We start from the raw sequence: 14,240 nt of genomic DNA, 5'->3' as shown, positions 1-14,240 counted from the left end.
CATATATTCATATTCATTATCATACCCATCATAATATCAATATCAATATAAAATATTCTGGTTATTTTGGAGTGAGAATCCGTGTCATCTCGTGGGACACGCGTATTTAATAACAGCGTTCATTTATTTATTTCAAACTAGTATGATTTAAAACTTCATGTGAGTTTATACACCGTGCGAAGCGTGGAAAATGGTCTTCTTATAAAGTTGCACTTTTGGGTCAACTACCGCCATGACGCCACTTCTTTTCCACACTATAACCTACGTGTATATAAAAAAACAGAACGAAACCCGCCGTTTGCTATCAACGCAATTGATGAAATCTTACTTATCTGAAAATAAACAAGCCACCTGTCATACAAGCCACCTGTCACCACTGCAAATGACGTATCATGGTCAAGGAGTGACGTCAAGTTCTTGTACGTTGACACTTTCGTCGCAAATATATAATCTCATAAATGAAGTCGATCTCTGTCAGTTCAGAATACCTCTGACTTAGTTACCTATAGGCATGTATACGGCTGTGATATAACGAGAAGCCCCACACTTGCAGGCATCAAGTGATTGTAATATAGAAATTAGTAGGTAATTAATTGATTTTCTCTGACTATCCAACAGAAACAAACGGAAATGATGACTTGTTGATCGACTCCTGGTTTTAGATACCAAAGGCAGATTAAAACCAGTGGGAGGGTATAATTATGTGAACTATGTCAAGGAAGCCTTTGAGAAGCGTGGCAGTGACCGTGATGAATGCATTACGGGTGTATCACAAGATCGGCTGTCTTTGTACACAAGTGTACATCCTGTGTGCTATGTGACGATCGTGTCAAGTTGACAACGGCCCTGGCTGCGTGCTGGACGTGAACAGAGTGAAGTCAACTATCCACGTTTACTGTCTGCTGTAAGCAAGTGTATAGTATCTGAAATACACGAAGAAACAACAAGTGAAAACGACGATTGCCACATGGTATGACAGATGGTAAAATGGCTAAACGAGCAGGCAGTGCTTCGGGACCCAGTAAAAGGCTTAGCTGACACCCGAAATTAGGTCGTCGACAAAAGACAGGAACTTTGGGGGTAAAAAATCGAGCTTCTGGAATATTTTACCCATCTGTTTTATAGCTGACCGAATTTTGAAAGCCGCGTGGTTTGTGCGCGCGTGGCGTCTGTGTACACTACAGCGGTAAACCACAGCACTGGGAAGACAATGTCACAGTACAGAAAGCACATCGCCATCAGGGTATTGCTAATAACCTTGCTGAACATCAGTATTTGTGAACGAGCTCAGTCCGCTGGTGCTCAATATTCAACCATGTCCAGGCTTAGTCAGAGAACCAAAGAATTCTTCAAACACTCTCTACAAAGAAACCACACAGTACATGATACAGAAGCTGGAGAAACAGGCATAACAGCAGCAACAACCGCCGGTAACACCGACGAGGTCGACTCTCCCCCAAAGGTCCACGGGAAAAAGAAGCACGTTGATGTTAAGGAAGAAATGGCACAAACAAAGGAAGGTAGGCCTACTGAATTTGGCTCAAAGGGCAGCTCGAAGTATTTATTAATGGCACAAAAACAAAAGCATAGCCAAAAGACAAAACTAGCCCGTCACAAAAAGTCTAAAAGCCATCATCACGTAAAGTCGAAAAAGACGAAACCTAAGAACAAAACAAAGCGAAAGAAGTCGAGGAGTGAGGTGGACAGCTTAGCAAGAAACAGTGGAGATGTGGACACTGTACCTAAATACCAGCATCCTGTGGTGGGAAAACTAAGCCGATACGCAAAACATGAAGGACATGCAGTACAACCCCTATCCATGCCACTGCGGACTAACAAAAGTACGATGAAAGGGAAAGACAAGCTGGAATCCCGGACAGAAGAACGAGGTAAAAGTTCCGCCAAATCGGCACACTCATTTGAGTCGTCAACAGCTATTTCCAACGAAACGTTGCGGGATGCTGAGGAAGCTTTGCTCCGGGAGAGTCTTCGGAGGATGCACATCGAACTGATTAAGCTGAAAATCCTGAGGTTATTGCGCATGGAGAGTCCACCGAACATCACAAGACCCATGCCGATGATCCCGCCGCAGTTTCTGGAAGATTCGGCTCTGAGGGATGAGCCGCCTATCCCAGACACCGCCGACTCTTCCCTGCCCTCACAGGCGGTTGTCTTTGCCGAACAGGGTAAGATAATTCTCCAAATTATGTAACTTAACATGCATAAATATCTAACATAGCTGACTCGATTTGCAAAATTTGTCATTTGTCAGTTGCCATTTGTGCTATTGTGTTACCACTCCCCAATCTCCACCCCATCCCCTCCACCAACACACACCCTCCGCCACCACCAACACACACTCGTCCTCGGAACAAGAGTATTTATGCTAGCCTCTTAATTGTAAGAACTCGGCTTTATAAGATGTCACTCTTTTTTTTTTGTTCGCCCTTCAACAGGCCGGGGCCAAATCTGGGACATGTTCCTTCAATCTGTCCGTGGTATTATGGTTATTTTTGGTTCGAGTGTTAATAAACATATTTTTTCATCAGTTCGCCATTCAAATCCACTGCCATCTGTTCGAAAATTCACCATAAATTATTGGTCCTACTACCTTGAGATGATCTTTCAAATGTAGGTGGCCACGATATGGCTGAAATATAGCCCATGTGGCGTTAAGCTGGGGACACACTAGGCAGGTTTTTTCGCCCGCGAAATACGCTGACGATATTCGCAGCATGGTTGCAGACACACAAGGTGGATTTTTTCCATGAACATCGTCAGTAGGTTATATCATGTGACTAGTAAACCATTTGACACAAACAAAATTTCATAGTTCAACACAATTCCGTGTCGATCGCTTGTTATTGTATTTCTTCGCTAGTATCTGACATGTTTGATACAGGCGAATTTCGGGGCGGACAAGATTGCCTGCGTAATGCGCCGTAGAAGGCGCGGACACACTAGGCGGCTTTTTAAAAATTCACAAGATACGCCTGTACGAGCGAAAAAGTCCGTATATTTTTATTTTGTCTAAATGTAAATATCTTCTTTGTATATATAAGTTGCATGGTTAAAATTATAAGCATCTGGCTCGTTAGTGTTACACGTGCTGAACTCGGGGACTCAAACCCATGATGTTAAGGTCTAGAGGCCGATTCCAACTTTCCTTCGCTCATCCCCAATCATTGCTCATCAGAACTTGCCAGTTTCGTTAAAGTGAAAGGGTGGGGAAGTTGATAACTTGGCCTCTCAGGGACATAAAGCTTTCGGGGATTTGCAGCGCGCAGTAAATCATTTTTGCGATTTTTTTTTACACCTGGTTGTTCATAGATTTAAACCCTGGCCATCAGTAATTCCAGCTACATGGATCGGGGTCAGGGTTTTTAGCATGTGCTTCAGACCAATTCTGTTCTGGAACATTGCAATGTAACAGCCGTTGCTGCAACGTTGTTGGTATTAAAGTTAAATGTGTCTTTCCTGCTTGAGACCAGTTGGTGAAAGCATATATTTCTTCCACCCCCGGTTATTTTAAGCGAACACTGGGCAACAATGTAGAAATGCGAATTAATCCTGTTTACATTAGTACGCTTACGTGCTTTAAGTACTGTACAAAGTTCAAGAGGAGACAGACGTTTTGCCAATTTTGAACTGTTATGCGTTATAGTTCGTTAAAACTATACCGGAGGGCTAGGTTGTAAACTCGACTACAATAGCTGCAATTAGCTCCACATAGCATACAGATGTTTAGGCAGTGCATAACATTTTCATTTCGCTTCAAATATTTAAAACATGGACGTTAAACTATTCCGTATTTTCGTAATGCATATGTTACTTCCCTTGATAGAAGGTATCACGGCAACTGTCAAATGCTGTCAGCATTTGGAAGTACCGGTGTGACACAGGTGTAATCAACCACCGAATTCAGTATTTTTGTACTACATAGGTTACTTACCTTTCAATGATTTATCTCACTTGACGGCAGGTATTTGTGCTTTATTTTTAGTATTAAGGCATATGGGATATGGAAAATATTGCCGTTTACCTTGTCACTTTCGCAATGCACAAAAACGATTCAAAAGTAGTTAACCTTATAAGAAATGACACAAGCGTATTAGTCACTAGTCACAGTCAATCATTGTGGTTGATTAAATTCCATGACACTGGTACTTCTAAATTCTTACATCATTCCATGGATAATTGCTCTGATACCTTCTAGTGGGGGGGGGGGGGCTCCGTAGTCGACAGGTTTATCACGACAACATGGCGCAATGACCCATGTGCCTCTCACCAATGCGGTCGCTGTGAGTTCAAGTCTAGTTCATGCTGTCTTCCTCTCCGGCAGCAACCTGTGCATGTTCGTGGGTGCCCCCTGGGCTCTACCCGGTTTCCTCTCACCATAATGCTTTGTTCAGAAGGCTCTTATAGAAACTATAGAATTATAGGGTATTGAAGCTATGTGAATAGATCACCTAGTCGTGTTCAGTAAGACAAACTACATGTAACTGCATACTTGTAAACTTAAAATTCAAAAATAGGTCATAACGTGACGTCACATGACATTTGCAAGCTTCTGTATTTCATTGGAATTCATCGTCCTTGCATAACAGCACACCAAATATCCATTTGATCGGTGCTGTGGATTTTTTAGAAGAAAATTGCTAAAGTTTTCATCACCAAACTATATGGCGGAAAGAATCAGTCAGACTAGAAAATCACTTTTTTACGGCCTGCATAGTATTTTTATGTTTCATTGATCGCTTTGGTTTAATCTTGATGAACAGTTTTGAGGGAAATCAGTAAAAAGTAAGTGCAAAGAACACTTCTTCATTCGTCCAAGCAATATCAACAGTCTTCCAACCTTTTAGCTTGGAAATAACTTCCGCCTAGCATGAGCATCACTTTGACTTCTTTCCCTTGCAGAGCTGCTGGCTTGTCCGCAAAAAACTGCTAAATGCGTGAGCTTTGATCTGGGTAGGTACTCCGGCCAAAGGGCCGATTCTGCAGAACTGTGGGTGTACAAGGAGTTCGACCCCCAGGATCATTACAACCATACTTTGGTAGTTTACGAACTGGAGGAGCCCGGGGATGAGAACCGTCCTCAGCTAAGACAGGTGGTCGACGCCCTCGAAACAGACAGACACGGCTGGGTTAAATTCAAACTGCGGAAAACCGTGGATTTCTGGCTGGACAAGCCACACCGAAATTATGGACTACAGATATTCTGCAAGACGTGCAAAGCGGGACGGCATCGTCTGACACCAATAGCCACTTCAAGCGAGACTCGACCTGTGCTTATTGTGCGTTTCTCGGAACGCCATCGTGTGCCGAGGGGACTCCCAGATTACTGCCACTCACGGAACAAGGTGTGCTGTAAGGAGAAACTAAAGATCGACTTCGAGGAAATCGGCTGGGGAGACTGGATTATCTTTCCCAAAACTTTTGAACCAAGTTTTTGTCGCGGTACCTGCGAAACAGGTGAGAAAAGTCGCCTTTTTCTTCATTCCACAGTAATAAGCAATAAGTATTTATTTATGTATTTAATTGGTGTTTTACGCCGTACTCAAGAATATTTCACTTACGGCGACCAGCATTATGGTAGGAGGAAACCGGGCAGAGCTCGGGGGGAAACCCACGACCGTCCGCAGGTTGCTGGAAACCTTCCCACGTACAGCCGGAGATGAAGCCAGCATGAGCTGAACTTGAACTCACAACTACCACATTGGTGAGAGACTCCTGGATCATCACGCTACGCTAGCGCGCTAACCGACTGAGCCACGGAGGCCCCGAATAAACAATAAGTAAATACATCTCTCATACTATACGTGAGGCAATGGTAATGTCATTTCACCGTTAAAACTAATATGTTGAATTTCACACAGTGAAGATCATGAGGAGTGACTGCACTTATACGAGTTATCTGACCACTTTTATAAAGTGTTAATGTTTTAAGACTCGTCAAAGTGTTCACATTTCAACTGCATTAAAAGTTGGTTAATCAACATCATAAACCAACCATTGAAACAGAGTTTTAATAGAGTTGAAATGTGAACACCTTTGAAGAGTGTTTAAACATTAAGTCGTAATAAAACTGGTCAGATACATGTAATTCGCTATCATGTAAGTGCGGTCACTCCTCGTGATACTCACAGTGTTAAATGTAACACTTCAGTTTAAAGAGAGTTGCCTCCTTCACTCCAACATTTCGACTCAAATCGTCTTACATCTAGGGGTTAAAGGCCCTTGCCTTTCGATCGTTAATAGAGCCCGGCCTAGGACAGGGAATTTGTAGATTCCTGGGCTCTCACAGCCCCTGGACGCCAACAACCTGTCGAAGATGCTGGTGTGACCGTTTGTACTTTCTTTGAAAACCACTTGTCTTCCACAAATATGATGTGCACATGTGTTCGCCACGTGTGGGAAAGTTTATCAGTTACTTGCCGACGGTCGGTAGTTTACTCCGCGAAATCCGACCTTCCCCGCTCATAAAGCCCATTGTTATCGTATATGTGAAAAACTTCTTAAAGTACACTTACAATCACACTTTAGCGCTGTATAGTCTAAGCTTTGACAATTTCTGCTGCTTCCGACGCTCGCGCTTTTGTCAGGCATCTAGCAATAGTCTCTGGTTTACTCTCTGGCACTTCGGTTTTCTCGGGGCTCTTTGGTTTCCTGCGGACACTTTGCTTTCATCCAGGAACTTCGGTTTCCTCCATTTATAAACCTGACCACTGTCGTTTTAGTGAAAACTTGAGTAGATTATCGGTGAATATCGGAACACCAACCATCAATCTATTTATCTAAGAATTGACGGTTGAATACCGTGCATTCACAAGCCCACCATTGTCATGTCGGAATTTGTCATTAAATTTACACAGACACAGAGGGAGTTGTCAGCCGATTGGTGTAAAAGCTCTGTCATAAACTCACCTTGGCAAGCTGCGGTTACAAGCGTACCTGGGCGAGAAACATTTCTCAGTTCTGTAAACTTTTCCAGTAATTTTGGGTAAGAGCTACTGTGTGCTGTACGGTATGTGTGAAAAAAAAATCCAGAGACGTATATTTGTGCGTAACAGGTTATTCTAATGTCTTACCTGCAGCAAGAAGTATGCCAGGCATCAACACTCATCATTCTAACCTGCTGAAGACATACATCCACTCCATTGCGAACCCTGCGCTCGAAGAGGCCTTGCATACAGATTTACAGACTTGCTGTGCACCGACCAAGATGAGGCGGGTGTCAATGCTTCTGATGGATGATAGACAAAACGTCATCAAACAAGATATGGAATTGGTGGTTGGCGAGTGTGGCTGTGTTGTATAGCCAGCATTTCCAGTCAAAGGCAAACCAGAATGAGTTTAAATATTTTGATGACTAAAGAATACTTGAAAAGGTATTATAAAACGAAGATTATGATTTGAAGGAAATGAAGAAAGATATGCCCAAAAGAGTATAAAAAAATATATATATATTTTTAAGGTATATATCCTCTTTCTATGCATATTTTCCGTGTGAGGCCGGAAATATACGGAAATGACCTCATCGATGGACATACTGGGAACGCGGGGACAGCTTAGCACCCCAATTCGGGCTCTCGGCCCAACAAAGTTGTTTTGACAGCTACCATCGTTGACGTAACCACAGCAGGCTACTTAATTTCCTGCCTGACCACTGGAACCTCAGAAGAACTGTTGCTATTTTCACGTCCCAAAAAGACAGCTGATAGGCTTTTTTTGTACTTCAATTCCATGTTATATAGACCCTACCCTATCTGAAGAAATATAAACCAAGCGCTTCAGGTGTCCCTTAAAGCAATGCTTCTTCATTGGAATTGAGCATCATTCGCATGCGCGATAATGCCTGAAGTCACATTAAAAACGTTTACAATGCTAGTACACAATGGATGTGTATACTCGTGGTCTGATAGGAAGTAAAGAGACTTTCGTTTTAAAAGGGTATTTGACGATTATCTCCGTGAAGTGTTATGCGCAGATTCCCAACTGTCGTGACATATGGTGCTCAAACCTATTTATCGTGCTATTAATTTCTCCAAGCTTGTATCCCAATGTATCCAAACTGTAGAGTCTTCAAAAAAACTTTAACTCATCTGATTTGCATAAAGCCACGTTCACACGGTGCGATTTTCGCGTCAACTCGTTGAATTCAGCAAGTGGAACGAAAATAGGAAAAGTCCATTAGGCACGTTCACGAATCGACTTGACAATCGCGCCAGTTGAACGCGGCTTTATAAAAGAGATGGTGAACTGGCGTTTCTGTCTTGTAACATTCTGTCAAAATGAACGCAAAAGAGATCGCGAGCTGATTAACTATTAATTTCTGATTTATAACATACTGACAATTCATATCACAAAAGATCTGTGAATTTAAATATGCCATAATGCAAATACTGAGTTAATCTCTTCAGCCCAAAAAATAAGCTTTGTTGTCGGCATTTTCATAATTCCCTTACCGATTGGTTATTCAAACACCCCTTTTGTAGTTATAGATCAGACTATTTTTATCCTGTTTTTGTCTTCTGATGTTTATATTATAACCTGTTAATTAGATCTGAGTACGCTACAGAATGTCTCTCATGACACCCACACATATGGTATATTACTGTACGAAATCAATATCCCCTTATTAATTCTGTGCAGGATATGCTTAAAGTGGAATGCTATATACTGTAGACCGACTCTGAAGGAATTTGAGACTTTCAGTAATCTTTGATTACCAGCTCGCAACTGGAGGCCTGTTGTACTGTCATTATACGAGGCCCGTTGCACTGTCGTTATGAGGTTCGATGCACTGTCGTTATGAGGTTCGATGCACTGTCGTCATGAGGTTCGATGCACTGTCGTTATATGAGGCTCGTTACACTGTCGTTGTGAGGCTCGTTGCAATGTCGTCATGAGGTTCGATGCACTGTCGTTGTGAGGCTCGTTGCTTCTGTCGATATATGACTTTTGACCTCCAACTCCTGCTCTAAATTTCCCGTACATCTTTCAGACAGATGAGTGTTGGCTGAGATTAAATTGCTGGATTTAATTTCAAAAGCTTCGGTACTAATGGGACTGTTCTAATGGCGATTGGATCACTTTGTAAACAGCTTAAAAAAGTGTGCTGAACATTTCAACTGGGTGTATGCAATTGCTTAAACACCTGAGAAATGGCCATTGAACTACAATGGCACTACCGGTGCCATTATGCGATACTCCATTTCTCTTCACACAGGAGATGGAGGATAGAATTACGAAAACGCTTAAAAAATGAGTATAAGTGAGGTTTGGTTAGACAGATAACAATCCTGTATAATCATTGTGTCGTCCAAAACAAAAAGCTTATCTTTACAGTGATATTTCGTTGTATAATATCTATCTGTCCATTTGTCAGATGGAGATGTATATATAAATCATGTCCATATTTCACCAGGGCCTGAAAAATGCTCTCCCCGCTCCTTCGTTAGTTTGAGATATCAGCCCGAGAAAGTTTGAGTTCATTGTTCATCCCGGCTTGAAAAATATTTTCCCCGCCCCTTCGTCAGCTTGAGATATCAACCCGTGAAAATTTGAATTTATTGTTCATCCCGGCTTGAAAAGTGCTCTATCCATTCTTTTGTAAGTTTGAGATACCAACCCGTGAAAATTTGTGTTCATCATTCATAACGGCTTAAAAAGTGTTCTATCTGTTCTTTTGTAAATTTTTCAACCCGTGAAAATTTGTGTTCATCATTCATAACGGCTTAAAAAGTGTTCTATCTGTTCTTTTGTAAGTTTTTCAACCCGTGAAAATTTGTGTTCATCATTCACCACAGCTCGAAAAGTGTACGCCCTGGTTTCACACGACTATACGCCTATAGGCAACATTTATTTACATGTAGCTATACAATGGGACGTTATGTCGTTGCAAAAAGCTACGGAAGACAAAGTTAATACTGTTTTCCAGATAGCTTTGTGGACATTGAGCCACAGCACAGCAGACCGGAAAGGAAACGTTTGTCGGGCGCGGTAAGTACATGTGCTTCCAAACTTTAAAAAGCAAATAATACATAAAAAATGTTGTCAGGTTTAGGTTTTGCTGCACTAACTGTAAAATGAAGGTAATCCCTGTGAGAGATTTAAGCTCAGCCCATAAGCGGGGAAAAAAGGCAAAAATGACTCGGATTACTTGCACCCGTGTCAGGAACAATGTAAGCTGAGCTGTTTGTGAAGGCCTAACAGGGGTGGGGATCCACTAAACCTTTCCGGTCTCCTCAAGAAGTACACTTTACCCTCTCCTAGGTCATAGTGACACATCTGGGTCGCTTTTGTCCTTTAATCAGGTCAACATTTATCCCAAGGGTAGAAAAGACAGAGATGAAGTATTTGAAAATAGCCGGTGGAATACCGCATTGAGCTGATTAGTGACTACCCAGGCAAGAACGTTAGCAGGCAAAAATCTGTTTTACGATTACAATTCGAATTAAATTATATTGAGATATACCCTGTATGTGTTAAACACAACAGACGGCACTCATCCAAGAAATTAAGTTAAGATACAATACATAAAACAATATAGCCAATTTTGAGATGTAGTTGCCTGTGGTTTCCCTGTATACACTGGCTTTATTTATGAGTTTATCTTTCCCGTTGAAACTTCAGGTAGATCATTATTCGAAGCCGCCACCCTTGTTCATTGCTGTCAGTTTACTTAACAGGTTCAGTGCGTGCATGTGCACTGTTATTTCTTGATGTCTCATTTTTCTATGCGTGTGTAACAAAAGGAGTGATTGTTATCATTTCATTAAACCCTTTTGGATGTATTTATAGAATTTATATCTTTCGCACTTGCATTTGCATCGCAGTTATCTTTATAATTAAGTGACAATGTAGTTTATCCAGCATGTAAGCTGTACAACACATTTTCATCATTATTATAGTTTGACAATTTGACCGTATTATATTGAGAGCATGTCCAAAACGAAAGCTTTTTGTCAACCGATATAGCTAAGGTGTGGAACTCGACTACCATACGCGTACTTGATCACTTGGGGCGTCATTATGCATATGTCCTTCTGGGGTGACCCTTCCGATTCCCCAAAGTTTTGTTGGGCTTTTCATGGTTTCTTTTTGGTTTTTCTATTAACTTTAACACATAGTTTGGAACAGTGATGAAGTTTAGAGTGTAATGTTACAATTTGCCTTCAATGCTGAGAACCTTTTCCTGTCTGCAAGGGGTATTTGAGACAACCTCCTGTTACAATTTGTTTTTAACTATTATGATATGTGCGTGATTTCTATGCGTAACGTTAAATGATCGCAATGAGCTTATGTGCTGGTTTTGAAATACTGCAGTATTATTGTTGAAAATATAACTAACTGTCACATTTAACTGGTATGAGAGGATGAGAGCAATAGATGGCACACCTACTATAGCCTCTAAGAGTAAAACAGTGTAAAACATTAGTGTTTTTTTCACTTTATTCACTGAAAAAAATCATGAAACGACATATGGTATCTGTAGGAAATGGCCTGTCAGATGATGCGTACTTTATTTATAAATGGTGTTCTCTTTAAATGTAACCTTAGCATCACGTGGTAATAACTAGGCTATTAGTTACTGTATCTAAATAATACTGTAATTGAATGGAAAATGGTTGTTATAGCATGTAGAAACTGCGGATATTGTTCCCAGATTTGTTTGTATAGATGTCATCAAAATGAATCTTACTATGGTTATTAACGTAATTATGTGATGGGCATGGTTAAGTCAGTTAAGAGCTACCCAAACTTTTATGCGCACAAAAGATTGTATGAAAGATTCTCAAGATTCTAGTATTAACATATAGACGCTTAGTTTATTGTATACGAGAAAACATGAGGATAACTGTCGTTGTAATACATACCTTCCAAATTATAATATTCAGTGCAAATTTTTTACGTTCCAAACGAAGTTATCAATGCAAATCTTATTATAACGTTCCAGTGAAGTTATCAATGCAAATCGTAACGTTCCACTGAAGTTATCAATGCAAATCGTAACGTTCCACTGAAGTTATCAATGCAAAATCACGACTTTCCAATAATGTCATCAGTGTACATGTATACTGGAAGTGGTCCAAGATAAAGTCATATCAATGCAAACGTATCAATGCAAAGTTATATATGGTATCATTGCAATATTTGCCAACGAATTAATGCACAAGTTTGCATTTGTGATACATTTTTAGGGGTCACTTTACTGATTTTTATCTCATCACACCATACATTATTTCTAATCATGTTTGACTGTGAAATAAAGTTTGCTTTTGAAAAAAAATCGAGAATGCATTTGCCTTAGTTTGTTTAATTTTGTTTAGATGCACGTTGACGTGGCTAACTCTACATTATCTATCTGAAAGTAACGTTCCTTGACGGCGCATACACATTCTTTGCATGATAATTTCAATTTCGCTGATGTCATATCTATAATAGTATGTGCTGGTCCCTTATACTATATTTGAAGTAACACCTGCCTCCATCATCAGGCCATGACCCTACTTCAAATGAAGAGGTCAGGTCTTGTAGTTTTAAAGAGCATTGGCATTTAAAAACAAACGCATATAGAAAAGTAAAGCAGACAGCCGACTTTTCAAAATGCAAAAGCATAATTTTGAGTGAACGAAGAGTAGGTGGTCTGGGACGTACTCCTTACAGCGCATGTACCGCACTATACGCTCGTTTACATCACTGCCACCACTAGACAAGCTTGACCTTTGGAAGAACTTAGGCTTGTACAGACTTAGCCTCAGCACTGGTGTCCTCGCGTAGAACTATTTAATCAGCATTCATGAATAAACTTGCTTCAAATTTTGATTACAAACTATTTTGCATACCTCAGGTAAAGATAAGGCTATAGAGTATTAGGCTATAAAGTATTATTAAAAACAAAGGTCGAGACGTAGATTTGTGTTTCCTGGCATCACTTCTTGCCTCATCACTGTGATCCCGATATCAACGGTGTTGTTCAAGATGTGTGTACAAAATTTTATAATGGTGGCAGTTGAATGTACAGAGCGACGCGTGCCCTGTAAGGAGTATGGATCTGGGAATATAGGTGATAAATTCTTAAACGAGTACAAAACCGACACTTTGTTTCAGCTTTGCCCTTGTCACGCAAAACCTCCAGAAAGAACAAGTATATAGACTAGTGAGAAAAACATAAGGCAAAGGGGTATCTGAATATGGTTCAGACACTTGGACTGGCATAAACAACTGACAAACAACTGACAAGGTCAATGGCAGAATGCCTTGCATGGTTAGAATACTGTCACTGATACATGGAATTGGGCCTTAGTGGGTTTTCAGTGAAATTCACTTCACACGTTCCCGTGTGTAATGGAACCGAGTGGGCCATAGTCAACGAACTGACTCAACCACAATCGGAAACGTAACCACAATCTTAGTAAGAGAATAAGAGTTGTATAAAAGGAAATATAAAATCTACATCCTTGTATTGCCTGTTGGATTCGGTGTTTACAGCACCCGAGTGGTAATCGATGAAATGTGAACATCTACTTGTAGAGGGATTTGCCTGTCCTTCGTTTTCGCAACAGGATAAGGCCTGCTCTCTAGCGTTTTTATGTAATTACCATTCTCGAAAATATATCGATGGACAAGTAATCGCAAACGCAATCACATCTCCGTGCCTAACTGGATAATAAATATACAGGCTGAAGCGGTTTCGATTCCTCACATCAGCAGTAATATTACTAGGCCCATTGTCACTATACGCCTATTCCAGAGTGTCCCAGGCTGTACGTCCTGCTCATTTCTTAAATGCGTGTTTTAAGTGAATTCGAAACTTTCACCCATTTATATATTAACATTAGGACTCTTACTGGTACCATATAGGATTTAACCTCTGCTATCAAAGATGGGTCATCGGAGGGCTCGAAGGGTGAGGATGTCTGGGAGTAGGTGTTAGCCTACTTCACATGAATTACTCCTATCTCCTGTAATATTCTCATGGATGGAGAGTTATGCAGAGTAATAAGAGAAAGCCAAAGAAATAAGTGGGAAACAGGCGTTTAGGCACGGATCCTTGGTTAAACTAAAGATATTACATAAAACTGAGCATATACATGAAAGTAAGAAAGTCTTCCACGGCCTATCTACGTGTAGTTGTTCTCCACGTCTCCCATATAGTCCGTATACTGCTTCAATACCCTCCTTCTGAATTGGAAGGGAAGTTGAAGAACAATATATCTAGTCTCATTTCAGAT

General features: G+C 40.7%; 1 protein-coding gene across 1 annotated transcript; it reads left to right on the top strand.

Annotated features, from left to right (window-relative positions):
- Positions 1-988: 988 nt before the first annotated feature.
- On the top strand, positions 989-8,185 carry LOC135470048 (inhibin beta B chain-like). Its single transcript, XM_064748759.1, has 3 exons — positions 989-2,186; positions 4,921-5,475; positions 7,098-8,185. The coding sequence occupies exons 1-3, from the start codon at positions 1,211-1,213 to the stop codon at positions 7,319-7,321; spliced, it is 1,755 nt and encodes a 584-aa protein (XP_064604829.1). The 5' UTR covers positions 989-1,210; the 3' UTR covers positions 7,322-8,185.
- Positions 8,186-14,240: the final 6,055 nt, after the last annotated feature.

This window comes from Liolophura sinensis, chromosome 7 (genome assembly GCF_032854445.1).
Source record: "Liolophura sinensis isolate JHLJ2023 chromosome 7, CUHK_Ljap_v2, whole genome shotgun sequence".
Lineage (NCBI taxonomy): Eukaryota > Metazoa > Mollusca > Polyplacophora > Chitonida > Chitonidae > Liolophura > Liolophura sinensis.
The sequence above is the reverse complement of the archived record's forward strand: the minus strand, read 5'-3'. Positions and strand labels throughout refer to the sequence as shown.